The following is an 18,162-nucleotide window of genomic DNA, read 5'->3' on the forward strand; positions in this document are numbered from 1 at the left end:
TCTTGGGACTGACTTGGAGATGGGGGGGAGGGGGAAAAGAGTGGGGGGAAGGTCCTGAGAAAGGAGTAAACTTGGCTTAGGCTAATGGTTTATAAGTGAAACGTCTACCTTCTCAAGAAGTGTACATCCACCACTTTAGTCTGCTTACTATATGGCTTCCATGTCACTTAGGATTAATGGCTCAGATTAATAAAGTTCAATATTTTTTTCTGCTATCGAGAAACTTATAAAAATCATTAATAAATCAAAACTTATTGAGATTATCTTGTTTTGTTCAATTGCCCAGTTAGGAAAAAGCCTGGCACTTTGGACCCAGATTCTAACCTTTGTCCTTTTTTTTTTTTAAATCTCTGTATACCATGAGTTGGTCACTGTTTTTTTTTTTTTTTTTTTTTTTTTTTTTGCAGTCCTCCACCTCACAAGTAAAGACATAACCAAAATTCAATAGTTAGGACTTTTTATCACAAATAAAGACATACCCAAAACAAAGAAGTTAGGATTGTTCTCTACTGTGAATTAGCTTTAAATTACTAATTAAACTAGGAATTGTTTTTAAAACAGAAATCTCTGCTATCCAGGGCAGACAAAGAGAGGCAAAAATGCATACCATCATCCTTCCCAGTCCTCTGGAGAGATTTAATTCAGCCACCTTTAAGCCATTCCAGCCATACATCTCATTGGAATCCTGGCAAGTGGAGACTGTAGTTGATGAAGTCACTGTCTCAAATGCCAATTCTAGTCCTTCAGTCTTACTTTCATTCCCTCTCTGTGCTATCCTCCACTTCACTCAGTTCAGGTCAAGCCTTTAGCATCTCTCTTTCCCCAAAAAAGAAAAGGTAGTTCAAAGTCTCCACTCCTACTCCTGTGCCATGCTCAACTCAGAGGTGACAAAAGTCTCTGTCCTTCCTGGAATAGAAACAATGCTAGATTACAGTTCCCGGTTCACAGAGCTAATCGCTGCAGAGATGTGTCATCAGAAGCCTGTTGCACATTAATGGAAGTTAAAAATCATCATCATCATAATCATCTGAGATGTTAAAATTTCAGAAAAAATATCAAATATTCACTTAAATGTTAACATTCCCTAAATATATATTCAATACTTGCTAAGTATATATTCGAACTAACTTTTTATATTTTTTATATTGCTTCAAGTTAAATCTCCAACAAATTATTACATTTAAAAGCCTCTAATAATTTGACATAGACTTGGGATTTCACTGGCTTAAAGAACTCCAGCATAAGGAAGATCTCGTTTAGTGCAGGTCAGCACCATCTCTGCAACTTGGAGTCTTGGAGAGTTGCCTAGAAGATTGAGAGGTGAAGGGACTTGCCCTAAGTCAAATCTCCAGTATGTGTCAGAGGCAGGACTTGCACCCTGCTTTTCTTGGCTTTGCTGCCCTTTCTCCGTTCCCTATGCCATGCTGCCCCTAATAATTTGAAAGATTGAAAAAGGAAAGCAGTTGATCATGAAAAATTACTTTAGAGACATGTAAAACATTTCTTTTTTGAGAAAAATCCTGCCATTCTCATTTTTCCTACTTCACTGATAATGGAGACTTTTCAGGTGTGGCACTCAGTATCTCCTTTGCTTCCTTTGGCACATCTTTTATAATGCAATAAGCCACTGCTTTTGTAGTGATTTTTAGTTCAGTAGAAGATAATTTCACCATGCTACCTTCTTTCTGTATTCCTCTCTATGACTGCCTAGCATTTTCTTCCCTTCTCAGGACGATATTGGACTATATTGGTTATTGCAATGGTCCCTCATCCCAAGTCCCATAAAGTGTTAATGTTCTTCCTGATTTTGTGATTTAACACATTTCTCCATTTGGGTTTCATGCTCACAGATTAATCATTGCATTTGTCTGAAATAAATTATTGCTGTGAGCTGACATAACTGAAAATCTTTTTAATATGATTACTATATTTAATTTTTTACCCTCTAATACTGCTTACAGAAGTAGAATTTTAAAATCCTCATTCAAATCTGTATTAAAGAAAAGATCTCTAAGTATACAAGTGCCAAAATTATAATTCAGCAGAGCACCTCATTTTTTGCTATCTCACTTCAAAAGGAGTCATTGTCCAAGTTAGCATAATTCTGAATGAATTTTTCTGTAATAAAGAAATAAATATGTGGTTCTGCCTATTATAGTTTCTCAATAGAAAAAAATTCTTAATTGTATATTTATATAAATATACTATTTATATTTGTAGCTACTTTAGTACTGCAGCATTGTGGTATATATGGGGGGAGGGGGAATAGCCAGACTAGTCCTAGGCTTCTTAGCCCTACCTTTTAGGGATGAATTTGAATTATGTATTAATTTGCCCAAAGTAATATCTATTGATAATTACCTAGTCAAAACCAGAACCTAAGTAGGTCTCCTGATTCCCAGTCCTCTGTTCCTTCCATTACACAACAATAATATGTCACAGTCAGGACTTAAAAAGCATAGTTTTTCTTTTCCATAATTGGTGTTTTCACCTCTATCCAACAGTTCAGGTAATTTCAGTTACAGTTATGGTCATTATTTTGTTTACAACTAAGGAAATTAACCTGAATATCATGTGCACATCTATACTTTTTTACATTACAAAAGTTCGGACTTGAAGTTGCCAAATAAACATTACACAAGAGATTGTGCCCAAGCTCTGCCTTTAGACTTAATGAATCTATATATCATAATATTATTCATAAAGGGTTTTTTCCCCATTCGTTAATTTGAAAGGGTTGCTTGGATGTTTTGTTTTCTGTTTTTGTAAAGAAGTTCAGTAGTTCACTGAGCTGGAACTGTTTAATCCTTTTTTTTTCCTCACCTCTCCCTCATTCTGTTTCTGACTCATTATATTCCCACCAGCCATTCTTTTATAGCACAGTTTTCCATAGGGTATTTTAGAGAGGGGACAAAAACAAGGCTGTTAAGATGCATTTCCTAAAATGATATTTGTCACTATGAAGATATGTCTAGTGAACAGTTGACTATATTGAGGATGCCCATCATAAGTGGCCGATATTCATGGAAGAGGTAATTACACCGGACAGGTATCAGATTCAAATAGTAAGAAATGGAATTACTTTTCTTTTTGTGTGTTTACAGAGCTTTCTGTGGCAGAATTCATTTCCTGTCAATCTCAAAGGAACCCCAAATTAGCCTAAAGAAACTAAACCCCCTTTTGGGACAGAATTATTGTTTGCTGGAACTATCTGTTTGTCTTTTTCCGCTTCCATGACTGGTGTCATTATTGTTGGTATAGTGTATATGCTACATGACACCAGAGGAAATGTCAGCATTGATATTTTTCCAAGTAATAAACAGTGAATTCTCAAACCTTTTTTTTAAAGTGTAGGCTTGATAGAAAATTATGAACATTAATTTTAAAATATTCTCTTGACTTTAATATGTAAAACTTCCATGAAGAGTTCAAATATTGAATTATCTCAAACACTTAATGTGATAATATTATATACTTTTTTTTGAGGTAAGAAGGCAAGACAATTGGGGTCAAGTTACTTGCCCAAGGTCACACAGCTAGCAAGTGTGTCAAATATCTGAGGCCGAATTTGAACTCAGGTCCTCCTGACTCCAGGGCCAGTTCTCTATTCACTTTACTTTTTTATAGTATTATATAGAAATATTTTATATTATAGTCCATATGGTTTGAAGAAGCCCTTCAGACCAGGAAATAATTGCCCATTTTTAAAGTCCCAAATTATAATGTGCTTGCTGTCCCCTCTATCCCAAGAAAAAATTTATTTTAATCTCTTGAACATTGGCTGAACAGAATAGCCCATTTGGGCATAAATTCATGAGATAGATTTGCTAATAATATTTCATGTCATACATGCTGCCATAGGATCACAGGATTTGAGAGCTGCAAGAGATTATAGCAGTCCTTTAGTTGAATCACCTCATTTCACAGATTAGGAAAAATGATTAGAATAGCTAATTAAGTGACTTACTCAAGGTTGTATAGGCACTTGTTTCACAGCCAAGATTCGATATTTGTACTGAGGATCCTTGATGCCAAATTCATTGCTCCTACAACCACTTTCACTTTCTCTATTATAGAAGCATTTGATTGTGTTGCCTTGTCAAGTGCCAAGAAAAATCCTTTAGTGTATTTAAGGTTGTAATTCTATATACGTTCTAATGAACCTGACCAAGATTTAAGTAGAGAGCTAGAAGAGTGAACAAGGTTATAGGCCCCAGGATAAAATTTTAAAAACTTATTTTATTGAATTATTAATTGGATTTGGTATCTATGTTGAAAAGTTCTGGAATAGACTAACTTAAGACATTTGCTATGAAAAAAATCACCTTGATGCTTCTGTGATTTTATAACAAATAGAAGGACTGAAAAGAATAAAAGAAATGGAAAAGAGGAAAGTCAATGGCTTAACAACTTGGTATGTCATATCTGTGGTATCTCAGGGCTATCCATGGAGTAGCTGCAAACTATTCTTCTTCACGATTAGGTGGAAAGAAGTCATTATATATAAACTTTTGATATTAATGCGGTGATGTGTTTTTGATGTAAAGCTATAAAATATTATTGCTACATTATTACCTTTAATCTAGTGCTGGCAGATTTTTCTTGATTCATGTTTCTTGCATTAAGAATAAAATTTATGTGAACAGCTGATTTGGTGTACCTACTAATTCATGTTCTCCACCCCCCCCCACTTTCTTCCTCCTCCTCTCTATCATTCTTCTTTCCCCAACAGAGGCACATCCAGTGATGAAATGTGTAATTTATACATTATGTATTACATGGAAGCAAAGCATGCAGTCTCTTTTATGACCTGTACACAGAATGTAGATCCAGCGATGTTCCAAACCATACCACCAGAGGCTAATATTCCCATACCAGTAAAATCTGATATGGTAATGATGCATGGACATCACAAAGGTAAAATTTACTTTGAGGCTAAATGTAATATTATCCTATCTCCATTGTGATTATTTATTTTGGGGGAGTTTACTGACCAGTGATTTTATCACTTAAGGGAATTTCTAATGTATAAACTCTCTCCATTCATGTAGATCAACAACTCACCTATAACTTATATTCTTAAAACATTGCCTGGATTAAGAGCCTTTCCCATGGTTACACAACTAGTATATGCCAGAGGCAAAAATCGAACCCAGGTCCTTTTGACTACAAAATATTAACCTTATCTAGTATGCCATGTAGACTTCCATGTGTTTTTGTCCTGTGATATCATTTTAGATTCATCATGTTATTATATTAATCATACTGAATTTGGACCTCTCTGAGCTTTTGCCTATTTCATCAAAGTTTATTTTAGCCTTTCCCTCATAGATCAGAATTATTTTCTAAAGTTTTGACAGATAAAATGATACTATTTCCATCAAACATACCCTAATTTGTCAATTGTAATTTGGAAAGAATCCACCGATTACCTCCTGAAAAAGATCCCAAAAAGAAAACTCCTAGGAATATTATAGCCAGGTTCCGGAATTCCCAGATCAAGGAGAGAATATTACAAGCAGCCAGGAAGAAACAATTTGAATATTGTGAAAACACAATCAGGATAACCCAGGATCTGGCAGCTTCTACACTGAGGGATCGAAGGGCTTGGAATATGATATTCCGGAGATCAAAGGAGCTGGGATTAAAACCAAGAATCACCTACCCAGCAAAACTGAGTATCATGCTTCAGGGGAAAATATGGTAATTCAGTGGAATAGAGGACTTTCAAGCATTCTTGCTGAAAAAAACCAGAATTGAATAGAAAATTTGACATTCAGATACAAGAAGCAAGAGAAGCATGAGAAGGTAAACAGGGAAAAGAAATCATAAGGAACTTATCAAAGTGGAACTATTAACATTCCTACATAGAAAAAAATAATTGTAACTTATGAAACTTTTCTCAGTAGTTGAAGGGAATAGAAATATATATATATGTATGTATATGTGTGTGTGTCTATATATGTGGGTATATGGGCATAGGAATACATATGTGAATGTGTGTATATATGTTTACAGGTATACATAGATAGAGGGCACAAGATAGATTTAACAGGAAGGGATGATACTTAAAAGGTGAAATTAAGAGGTCAAAGAGGAATATAATGAGAGGAGATGGGGAGACTCCCCATCTCATATAGAAGAGGCAAGGGAAAATGGTTACAATGGAGAGGAAGAATAGGAAGGCAAAAGGGAATGGGTCAACCTTATTCCCATTGAATTTGGCTTGAGGAGGGAATGAAATACACACTAAATAGGGTATCTCACCCTCCAGGAGAGTGGGGGGGGAGGGGATGAGAGGGGGAATGATGGAAGGGAGGGCAGGCTGAGGGGGAGGGAAGTTAGGAGCACCCACTTTTGAAAAGGGACGAGATCAAAGTAGAGAATAGTACAAGTGGGAGGTGGGATAGGAGGGAGGGAAATATAGTCAGTCTTTTACAATATATCTACTATGTTATTGTTTTGCATTAGACACACATGTACAACCTATACCAAACTGCTTATCTTCCCAGTAAGGGTGGGCGTCAAGGGAGGAAGGGAATGAATCTGGAATTCAAAGTTTTAAAATCAAATATATATATACATATATATATATATACTATTATTAATACTATTTTACATGTAATTGGGAAATAAGATATACAGGCACTGGGGCATAGAGATCCACTGGAAAAGTCGAAAGAGGTATGGGAGAAAATATGGGAGAGAGCAGATTGGAGGAGGGAATATCCTGTGGGACTGCTATTTTGGGGTGGTGGGTAGGGGAAAAACGGGGAGAAAATTTATAACTCAAAATCTGGTGGAAATGAATGATATAAATCAGTAGTTAATAAAGCATTTGAAAAAATTGAATGATTGAGTAAATATATATATTAATTTTGTAGTATTGATATAGATGAGGCCAGTTGTTCTAGTTGCCAAGTGAATGATCGAAGGAATGATAAAATCTTTTAGTTCATTTTAATCTCCTAGCCTTTAGCGTGAATTAATGAACATATACCAGGCATATACTTGTTTCTGGTGTTTTTGAATTTCATATAGCACTGGATAAGGTTTTCATTTGATGACACACCTATAAGAAGTTCTTTTAGGGTGCTATAAATGTTAAATATATATGATAATGTTTTATAATATATATGTATACACATATTATATCCAAGATTATCCTTACATTGTTTAATACTTTGCAGGAACAGAGAATAAAGACCATTCTCCTTTACTACAGCAGCCAAAACGAGAAGAGGAAGAAGTATTAGATCAGGGTATGTATGTTTTGTTTTCATTTTGTTTTCCAATGAACACACCAAAAGATAATCACATTCCAAAAGTTGTTTGCTGTTGTTCTCTACTGAATGTTGCTGTGGGTTTTTTTTTTTACAATGCAAAAATCATAAAGAATTGGTTAATTATTATACTTTTTCTTTGTTGGAAAATTTCACAATTTTAACTTAGTCCTTTTCTTTATTTCTAAAAATTCGTTTCATATTAGAATAGAGATTGATTTATGGCAACTGCCAAAAAAATGCAAATGTGGTCTTTGGAGACAAATTGTTTTTAAAATATCATGATTTCTAAAGTTTTTCATTTCTTTGTATTTTATCTGTGTGTTTTCATGATATATGAGTGAAGTATATGACAAAGAAAATTTGCATTTGAAGCTATGTATTTTACTCCCTAAGTCAGGGGAAAACAGGAATGTTTCTGTTTTTGAACTTGCATTTGTTGTTGTTGTGCAGTCTTTTTTCAGTCATGTCCAACTTTTTGTGACCCTATTTAAGGTTTTCTTGGCAAAGATACTGGAGTGACTTGCCATTTCCCTTTTCTAGTTCATTTTACAGATTAGGAAACAGGCAAACAGGGTTAAGTGACTTGCTCAAGGTCCCACAGCTTGTCTGAAACCAGATGTGAGCTGAGGAAGAAGAGTCTTCCTGAGTCTAGACCCAGTAGTCTATCCCTTGCTGTGTTTTAGTACTATGCTACTAGATGATAAGTGAAGGAGAAGATACCATTTTAACTCTATTTGGCTTGAGTTGAAATTTTTCAAATCTGTGTTCTCTATATGTGTCCTTTATATGTGGAGGCACTGAAAGATGACTCTCATTAATCTATTTTGATGAAGGGTTTTTTGATTTGAGGAACCATTTCTCTCTGGGAGATATTGCTTCCTGTTAGGTGTTTGGAATATGGAGATAATACTGTGGCATCAGGTCTGCGGGTAGATACAGTAGTGGAACTAGATACAGTATCTTTTGACCTAATAGTTTAATTGGACCCGATAGTTTAATTACAATTCAGATGTACTGCTATGGACATTTTATACTGTGTACTATGTACAAGTTTTACACTGTGGCTCAGTATTGCCCCCTTATCTGTTGCAGAAAGACAATAGTCTCAGCCAATGGAGTTTAAAGTAGCTCCAGTTGAAGTATCTGAGCCTATCACTGGGTGACATTCAGAGCCGACAAATACCTAAGATTATTTCATAACCTAAGAACATTGGCAAGTTTCTTCACCCTCTTCGTGGCACCCTCACCTGCACAGCCTTTTCCCCTGGCTTCTGGGCTCAATCTAGTATAAGAAATTAAATGGAATATTAATCAAAATATTAAAATATGAAGCCATCTAGAGCCTCCACCCTTCAGGGACTCTGAAGTGACTTTCCAAAAGTGATTCTGATCCAGATCCTTAATATGTTATTTTATATAGAATAAACATACATAGGCCAAACACTTCCAGGCAGAGATGGTCACCACCAACTCCTTTTACCAATCAGATCAATAGGTTTTGAAAATAATATCTCAGCTACACATACTTGCAGCTCCTGAAAAGGAATAGTGAAGTCATATTAATAAATACTATTAATTTCCTAATTAATTAATTTTCATATTAATTTCAAAATCATGAACTATAAAGGGAAAGCTGGAAAGAGAGTCATAATACCTACCAGCACTCATTTGCTTTTGACTGATGCTGATCATGGTGTCTATTTCTATCTATGATGTCCCTAGTCATCCTGGCTACTACTATCTGTGTTCAGGATGTCTAAATGAAAAAGAAAAAAGAAAGAAAGTGAATAAAGCAAATATTACCTCTTGTCCTGTCATGCAGCAACTTGACAGAGGCATCTTTCACAACCTTAGGACTATTGTACTTCCTTTGCCTTCTCCCTTACAGAGAAGTTAGAGGTAAACTCATTTCTGGTGGAAAATCTCAAAACTACTTTTAGCCACCACTGAATTTTTGGAAAATTCCAGGGGAGCAACAAGTAAAGAAAAACCCTTCCAGGCTACATAAGATTTCTAATTCTTCTAACACAATAAACTGGTATTTGAATTATTTAGTGTTTTGTGTTAGTTTTAAGTCAGATATAGGTTTGCAAATGGATGAGCATTAAGAAAGTCAGAGGAACTAACTCTTCTTTAAACCCTTCACCATTTATTAAATACCGCTCAAACCTTTCTTCATCCTACCTTTATACAGGTTCATCCCATGCTTTGTTTGTCCTCTATTCTAACCTCTACCTCTCAGACCTCCTATCTCACTTCAAAGCTCAGCTTTAGTAGCAATTTCTTTAAGGGACCTTTCTGGATTCTATTAGTTGTTAATGCCCTGCTTAAAATCCCTTAATTATTAGTGTCATGTAATTTACTTATTTGTGAACATATTTTATCACTACCCAGAAAAAAAGCATTCTTGTTGAAGACAATAAATTGTCTAGCTTTTTTTTCATCTCCCCAGCCCCTACCACACATTCTAGCATATAGTAGGTATTTAATAAATGCTTACTGATTAATTCCAGTGTTCTTCCTGTGATATTATATGACAGAGAGGCATGGACCAACACAGTCTCCAAATGACTGAAGCTAAAAATGATCAAAAGAAAACTGGAGAGGTTTATGACAGGTGTAAACAGTTTGTGACACGTGAGAAATTAGAAATTATCCAGAAGTGTTTTAAGATATTTTATCAGAGATATACTCATTGAATATCTATTTCTTAGAATTTTACAGCTGCACATGCACCCTTCCTTCTAGAGAATCTGCATCACTTGCTATAGAATATATGCATACCTACACATATTTATCTAGAATTGTATTAATAAGTGACTCATTTTTCTCCCATTAGGGTTTTTGTGTATTGGAAGATTATTTTCTTTCCCCTATAGAATACGAATTAGCATTCCTGTACATAATCCAATGGAATAAAATTAAAATTCCTCCATCAGGTTTTTTTTTTTCTTTTTTTTAGGGGGGGAGGGCAGGGCAATTGGGGTTAAGTGACTTGACCAAGGTCATATGACTAGGGTTACTTGTCTGAGGCCAGATTTCAACTCGGGTCCTCCTGACTGTAGGGCAGGTGCTTTATTCACTGTGGCACCTTAGCCACCCCCCTCCATCAGGTTTTTGATCCTTTTTCTGAAAGAACAATCAAATTATTCTTTTGGAACTAGTCAATCAATTTAAAAGACAAAACTCCCTGGGAAAATTCAAGCCCATATCAATTGGTAGTATCCATAAAGTGTTAGTAAGTGTCTATTTTGGTCCAAATTGCCCCATAAGGCTTGCCGTAAATTGGACCCTCCACATCTCTCCTTGTTAACCAACCATGTGTTAAATGAAAAAAATCCAATTTCATAACTCTCAGGGAATTACTGCATTTAAAGAACAGAAACTATAGCAGTTAAGTGTGAAAGTAACAGATAACATCTTGTTCCCCCCCCCATCATTGTCCTGGAATCCCTAAAAAGAAGGGAACATTGCTTCATGAACACCAGGCATAGGATTTTTCCTACAAAAAGGGGAATCTAAGAAGCCACGCTTGAGGGAGCTGTAATACTACCTCCACAACTAATATCCTATCATCCAAATATAAACAGATTAGGAGCCTAACAACATCCCACAACCATCTCCAGTCAGCTATGAAGAATTAAAGGTTATTTGATGAATTTTCCTTAGACAGGTAAGTCTTTTTCTTTTTTGGAGGAGGAAAGGCAAGGCAAATGGGGTTAAGTGACTTGCCCAAGGTTACACGGCTAGTAAATGTTAAGTGTCTGAGGCTGGATTTGAACTCAGGTCCTCCTGACTCCAATGCCAGTGCTCTATTCGCTGCATCACCCAGCCACCCCAACAAGTAAGTCTTGCATGGAGATTTCCTCTCCGCCTCTGTAGTGAAGATGCTGGGTTACCATATAATTAATTATTTGAAGAAACACGCCACCAAATGATGGAATTGAAATTAGTAATAGAAACTGACCAAGTCTCATTTTTAAATAGCTTGGACTCAGAGGTATATATCTTTCCAGTTACTACAGTAAGAGGTCCTGATTTATCACTTTAATATATATCAGTATATCTAAGACAATTATTCATCATGATCAAGAAAGGTTATTATAAGTCCTGCAAAAGATTCTACACTAGAAAAATTATCAGTATCATGATACATAGAAACAAAAACAATGCATATGTTTAAATCAACAGATGCAACAAAAAAAAACCCTTTGATTAAAATCTAAAATTAATTCAGAGTATTTGTCCTATAATCAACAACTCTCCACATGCAGTTGAGGCTAGTTTTCTCCTTTAAAGATAATGAAACCATTCTTCATACTTAACTCATCCAGGAAACTAAGGCTTATGCCGTTGTTGTAGCTTCCTGGTAGCTTAGGTACAAATGGCAGTTTAGGAGGAGATACTGACTCCTCAGACCTGACACCATCACAAATGGGTAGGCAGAGAAGCAGTGCTCAATTGAATCAATACAATATCACTGCATATACCTTCTATGCTATTGTTGAGTAAGCCTCCTTTTTGTCAGCTGTCAGATGGTCCACAAGAGTTGCATTTCATTCTAGTCCTGAATCTAAACCCCTGGGTCAAGCTTGGCCCAGGACACTCAAACCTTCCCAAATGGACTGTGATTCTGTAGACCTAGATACTTCCCCTAATGACAGAGATTTCATTCCATCCTTGCCTAACTTTCCTGTACAGCTCTTGCCCAAGAGTTTGCCATAGAGGGTTTGCCCATTTTTCTGGAAGTTTTCCTTGTCTTCACACAACACCAAAATTCTAATAGTGGAGCTCTGAGGCTGTCAATTTTTCATCCTTTACTCTCATCATGTGATTAGCCCTACTTTTTCTATCATACATTTCCCTGAAAGCAAATTTTATTTCAATTCTTCTAATTGCCTCATTATTAGATGTAATGTTAACATGTAACATATTACAAGTACATATTACAACCTGCTCACACTAACCCCTGTATGTATATTAATTTTCATTTCTTTAGAGACTATTGTGTTCCATGCCTCACAGCCGTAAAAAAAAAAAAAAACACTTGAAGAATATAGGTACTGCGATGGATCTTTCTTTCTAAGAAAAACTTGGAGTCATTTAAAAGAGCTTTGAAATGTCTTGAAAGCAGTCCAGACTGCTCTTTTTCACCTATTTAATTCTGAAGTGGACTTATTGTTCATTTGTATTATCTGGCCAAGATTTATATAGAGAGCTCTTAGGTTTCCCATCTTACTGTTTATTATAATTTGGGAAATAGACATTCTTCATCCTCTTGGTCAAACTCTGAATAGTTTCAAATCTTTTATAATAAACTGTTATTTTCTAGGATTTTATGAAACTAAAACAATAGATGGAGGACTTCCACCTCTACAATAAATCCTTCTTCACTAGATCTATACGGAATTTCTTTCATTATGGTATTGAATACTTTTTAATGAAATTATATCTCCATACTTTGTGCCTTAATTGAATTAATGATCTGATAATCATTTAAGAAAGTTGTTTCTGTTGTTATATCTTTTAAGGAAACTTAAATAATTTTGACATATGAATGAGAGACTTCTTATTGGATAAGACCTTTTAAAGTGGTATGTCATCCTACTGAATCAAAAGCCTTTTCATATTCACCTTAGATCAGCACAGTGAGACCTTGTGTTCTGCATATCTTTCACTAAATTGAAAGATGGTCTCATTGATTTTAGAATATCCCTTGCAAAAGTTGGCCTTCTCCTTATTAATACCTTCAGTGAGGATTCCCTTTATCCGCGTTTAGATGATACTCAGAGTTTTGATATAGATGAGAAAGTAAACATAAAGGTCAATAGTTGTTGATATTTCCCAGGTTGTCTTTTTGTTACTAAAAAGTTCCAAGATTTATTTCTATCTTTGGTACATCCCTTTATTGTCTTGTGAACCAGTTCCTCCCTTGATACTCTCACAACTTTGTTACCTCCAGCATAGGTTTCCTCTGACTGCTTTTACTATATTTCATCTTTCCAGTAGCTTTTCTACTTCCTCTTTGGCAGTCCAGGACTCTTAATGTTAGAGTCAAAGTGTGGTGACTCAATTATCCTTTAGGGCAAATATATTTTGTCATAACATTTTGTAGATATTTTTCATTTTTCTTCTGTTCTTGTCCTCCTTCCATTTCTTCCTTAAAAGCCTTTGGTTAGAACACTGGCCCTGGAGTCAGGAGGACCTGAGTTCAAATGCGGCCTCAGACACTTAAGTAGCTGTGTGACTTTGGGCAAGTCACTTAACCCCAATTGCCCCTCAAAAAAAAAAAAAGAAAGAAAGGGATCCCTGCTAGTTTCATGTTAACATAGAAAACTAAAAATTAACTTTAGGGGGCAGCTAGGTGGCGCAGTGAGTAAAGCGCAGGCCCAGAGTCAGGAGGACCTGAGCCTGGATCTGGCCTCAGACACTTAACACAAAAAAACTAGCCATGTCACCTTGGGCAAGTTACTTAACCCCAATTGCCCTCCAAAAGGCAAAAAAAAAAACAAACCTTTGGGATGACTCTTGGATCTCTTCTTCTCAAGCTTTATGTAATCCAGTTTTACTGATGATTCCCCCATTTCTGCTGTATGAGATAAATCTTATAATCATACACCATACTTCTTTATAACATTTTACTAAAGAATTTATATTCTAAACTAGTGACCATTTTGGCCACCATTCTTCTCTGCTTGGCAAGTAAGTCATGTGTGTGCTAAGGTCAGCTTTTTAGGCTTTTTGGTTTCCTCATCATAGTAACTGATAATTAAGTTTCTGTATAAAATTATTCTAAGTGCCATGAATTCTTTGTATGCTTTATATTTTTCTCACATTTCTTCTTTCTACTAATTTTGAGTCTTTCTCAAACAAGTCACTGATCTGACTGTTCACAAACATCTGATTCAGAGGTGAATACCATATCAAGAAAGTCTTTTTCTAGATGTTAAAATAAAATTAACTTCATTTTGTAATGTTATTTAGTGCTCACTGTGTCCAGCTTCCATTTTTTACCTCAAAGAAAGTATTCAACATATAAAAGCATGAGGCTTCTATGTAGTCTTTATGTCCTTGACTCTTTCATTTCTTCTTTCTGCCTCATGGCTTTTTGATATATCTCTCACCATCCTTACTTATTTTTACCTTTGCATTAAAGGCACTGGGTATCAGAGTGTGTTTTGATTGTAAATAAACTTTATTGTTTTCATGACTTGTTTTTTTTTTCTTCAAATAACTGTTTGTGATCCCTGAAATATAAGATAATGAAATGTCCTATGAAAATTTCTTGTTGCCCTCGGTCATAAAGTAAAACAATCTTTGCCAACTTTTGTCTTTGCCTCTCTAAGGCATATGTAACCAGTCTTATATTTAACTGCAACTGCCTACTTCCTTCTGGCTTTATTCATAGCAAGAATATAAAGATTGATATGATGCAGCTTCTCCTCCCATAAGTACACTCACTTATTAGTGATTGGACAAAGACCTTACATTTAGAGTACTAATAGTTAAGTTACAGTTTGTAGACCATCTAAAAGTGATGTGATTCTTAGTATCTTGTACCATCATTATGCTATGCTTACTATAAAGTAGAAGGGAACCAGAGAAAACACTCTCTCTCTCTCTGTATATATGTATATATGCATACATATATACACATTCATAAATCACATATACACATCCATATATACATATATATATATATATACACATGTATATTTTTGTTTGTTTGTTTGTTTTAAGGGTTGCCATTAACAAAGAGTTTGTCACCAGAAGGCCTATGCCTAATGGTGATGAATCTGTGCTGCTTCTGCTTGTCTCATCCTCAGCAAAAAGATTTGGTCTATTACTGGGACCATTCTCAAAGCTTGTTAGGATAGAACCTGCCAGAGATGGCATTTTAATTTCATTGACTTAGAGAACCCAGAGTCACCTCCATACCATGTTGAGGAATAATTACAGGCGATTTTTCCCCCCTCAGGTCAGTAAGAAGTATCTACCTTAATCCTCAGCTAAAAAAATTAATGGACACAATGACTTTGTTGAAGTTTTAGAGTAAGAATGTAAGAAAGATCTTATATTTAGAGTGTATATAATATGAAAGATGGAAGAAAATGGAATAAACTATGTTAATTGTGAAAATATTTTAAATTATTATTATTATTTAGCAAATAAAAAATAACTATTTTGGCAGTTAGGGGAAGGAGGGAAAGTCTGCGTTTGTGATTTCATCAGTTTAGGAAGCTCCCAGTTTGAAAACCCTCTACACTGATACAGGTTAGCAAGGCATTTGTAATTTATGATCTTAGAAAGTTGTCTAGAAAATTGAAAGATTAAGATTCTTGCCTCTGGTTACATAATGAACATGTGTCAAAGACCAGACTTGAACTCAGATATTCCTGACTACAACAGTAGCTTGTTATCCACTAGATAGTCCTATCTCATGAAACAATATAATGGAAAAAACAAAGGCAACATCAGAAGAGAAGAATGTGCATGCACTATGACCATCTGAGAGAAAAAGTGAATGAGATTGGAAAAAGAATCCTGATGAGGACTTAGAAGACATAACTAAAGAATTGGTTTTGGTACTTTATGCATTGAAATTAATTATAGTTATTAAAAAAGCTTAGTTGGTTATTAATAGTTAATGTATTTTTCAAAAAACATTTCATTTTTAAAAAAATATATTCTATGCTTACCATAGCGTTGTCTTCACTATCAAAGAAACTGTCCTTTTTGAACTCTAAAAAATATGAAAAGATGAGGACAATCTTTTAAATGTAGACATTTTAGCATTGAAAGTTATGCAGCAAGGGGCGGCCAGGTAGCACAGCGAGTAAGAGCACCGGCTCCAGCTTCGGGAAGACCTGGAGATCGAATCTGGGCTTCAACACTTAGCAACCACCCAGAAACACCTGGCCGTGTAACCTTGAGCAAGTTACTTAACCCCAATTGCTTAGGGGCGGCCAGGTGGCTCAGCAAGTAAGAGCACCGGCTCCAGTGTCGGAATGACCTGGATCAAATCCGGACTCAGATACTTAGCACCACACCCAGAAATAAACTTGCTGTGTAACCTTGAGCAAGTTACTTAACTCCGATTGCTTTAAAAAAAAAAAAAAGTTATGCCGCAGCTTATTCAGCAAACTTTGTTTTCCCAAAATGATTGTATATATGTATATGTGTGTATACATATATATACCGTGTTTCCCCAATAATAAGACACTGTCTTATTAATTTTTTTGGACAGAAAAACACCAGAGGGCTTATTTTCAGGGGAGGACTTATTTTAATGAACATTGACAGCAATTTTAATAAAAAGGTAAATGTGAACAAAAAAATATACCTTTATTCAATAATGATCATGTCATCTTCTTCAACAACATCGTCTTAAGTGTCCATACCCTGAATTCCATCCTGGATGTCTTGTGCCTCCATTTCCTTCAGAAGAGGTGGACCCAATCTGTCATGTCCAGCAATATAGCTCTCTTTAAATGAATATGTCTTGTCCAGGTAACCTGCTCGTAGTGCCTTGGCGACACAGCTGTCAGTAATTTTATCCCATGACTTCTTCACCCAAGTCACGACTTCTTGCAGACAGGGCTTCACAAAGTTTCCACGCTGATTTCTTTCCATTCTATTTTCAATGTAGTCATTGACTTCCATGCGCAAATGGTCCTTGAATGGCTTCTTTATTGCAATATCAAGGGTCTGGAGATAGGCAGTCATTCCTGCAGGAATCATTACTTGATCTGTTCTTCTCTCTGCAAGGAAGTTCTTCATTTCTTTAGCGCGGTGAGTGCTGGCTGAATCCCAGACTATCAGACCTCTTTGGTTACCTCGCATAACAAGTGGCAGCATTAAATCAACCCACTTTCTTATAACGGCTTGTGTACACCAGGCTTTTTCGGTTTCAAGAATGTAAATGCCAGATACACGTTCAATCTTATCTTTCTTGCCCTTACTGATGATTAGAGGTGTGGCTTTCTTTCCATCCAAACGAATTGCCAAAACACAGGTGACCCATGCACTTTCATACCGGTAGCCAGTGGTGGGAATGTAGATTGACGTTGCACCCCTGTGATGAATTGTTGTTTGAGATCCTTGTCCCATAAACACTGCAGTTTCATCCATAGCAATCATATTGCAGGTTTGGTACTTGGAAATGTCGATCCTATCAATAAAGGACTTGGATGCAAGTGCACGTTTAATAACTTCAGCATCTTCCAGCTTAAACAGTGTTGTTGATCTTCTTAGGGACAGTTCATACCGTTGAAGGAAACCGTCCAACCAGTGTTGTGATGCTTTGAATCCTTCTGAGACCATTTCAAACTCTGGTGCCATTGAAAGGGCAAATGCTTGAATATCAGCCCTGCGCACAACCAAGGCCTTTGCTCTCCTGTCAGCAATCCATTCACCAATGAGGATCTCCAAGTCAAGATATAAGGGCTGCCGACCTGATCCAGACCTGCGCTTTTTCCCTTTTCCCTCATCCACCTGTTGATTGAGGTTATTATAATCTGCTCTCCATTTTCTGACCATTCGAAGATCCAAAAGTTTTTCTTTACAGAAAACTGCAAGATTCTTGCCATGTGACTCCTCTACAATTGCTTTCTTATACTTAACAGTATAGCTCTTCCTTTTTGTACTCATGTCTGGGGGTCAAAACAGACAGAATAATAAAATTATGACCATCAGTCCTTCTTTTCACTCCATCATGCCCCCTAAGTTCTTCTTTTTTCCTCCATCATGCCCTTTTTATCCTCCATCATGCCCCCTCACTCCCGCTTACATACCGGGTTTTTATGTTGTCCTGCCTCAGCTCTCCTCCGTGACACTGCTCTCAATGGCGCCAGCAAGCAAATCACTGGGGAAGAAC

General features: G+C 36.0%; 1 protein-coding gene across 10 annotated transcripts in view; it reads left to right on the forward strand.

Annotated features, from left to right (window-relative positions):
• The window catches only part of PAM (peptidylglycine alpha-amidating monooxygenase), a 369,904-nt gene that overhangs the window by 269,602 nt on the left and 82,140 nt on the right, over nucleotides 1–18,162 (forward strand). For all 10 annotated transcript variants that reach the window (XM_069088092.1, XM_069088091.1, XM_069088094.1 and 7 more), the window contains 2 exons: nucleotides 4,733–4,917; nucleotides 7,191–7,262. In XM_069088092.1, the coding sequence (XP_068944193.1) occupies nucleotides 4,733–4,917; nucleotides 7,191–7,262 (257 nt within the window). The remainder of the gene's footprint in view (nucleotides 1–4,732; nucleotides 4,918–7,190; nucleotides 7,263–18,162) is intronic.

This window comes from Petaurus breviceps, unplaced genomic scaffold (genome assembly GCF_028583685.1).
Source record: "Petaurus breviceps papuanus isolate PSGF00001 unplaced genomic scaffold, PetGlider_PUasm1.0 184, whole genome shotgun sequence".
NCBI lineage: Eukaryota > Metazoa > Chordata > Mammalia > Diprotodontia > Petauridae > Petaurus > Petaurus breviceps.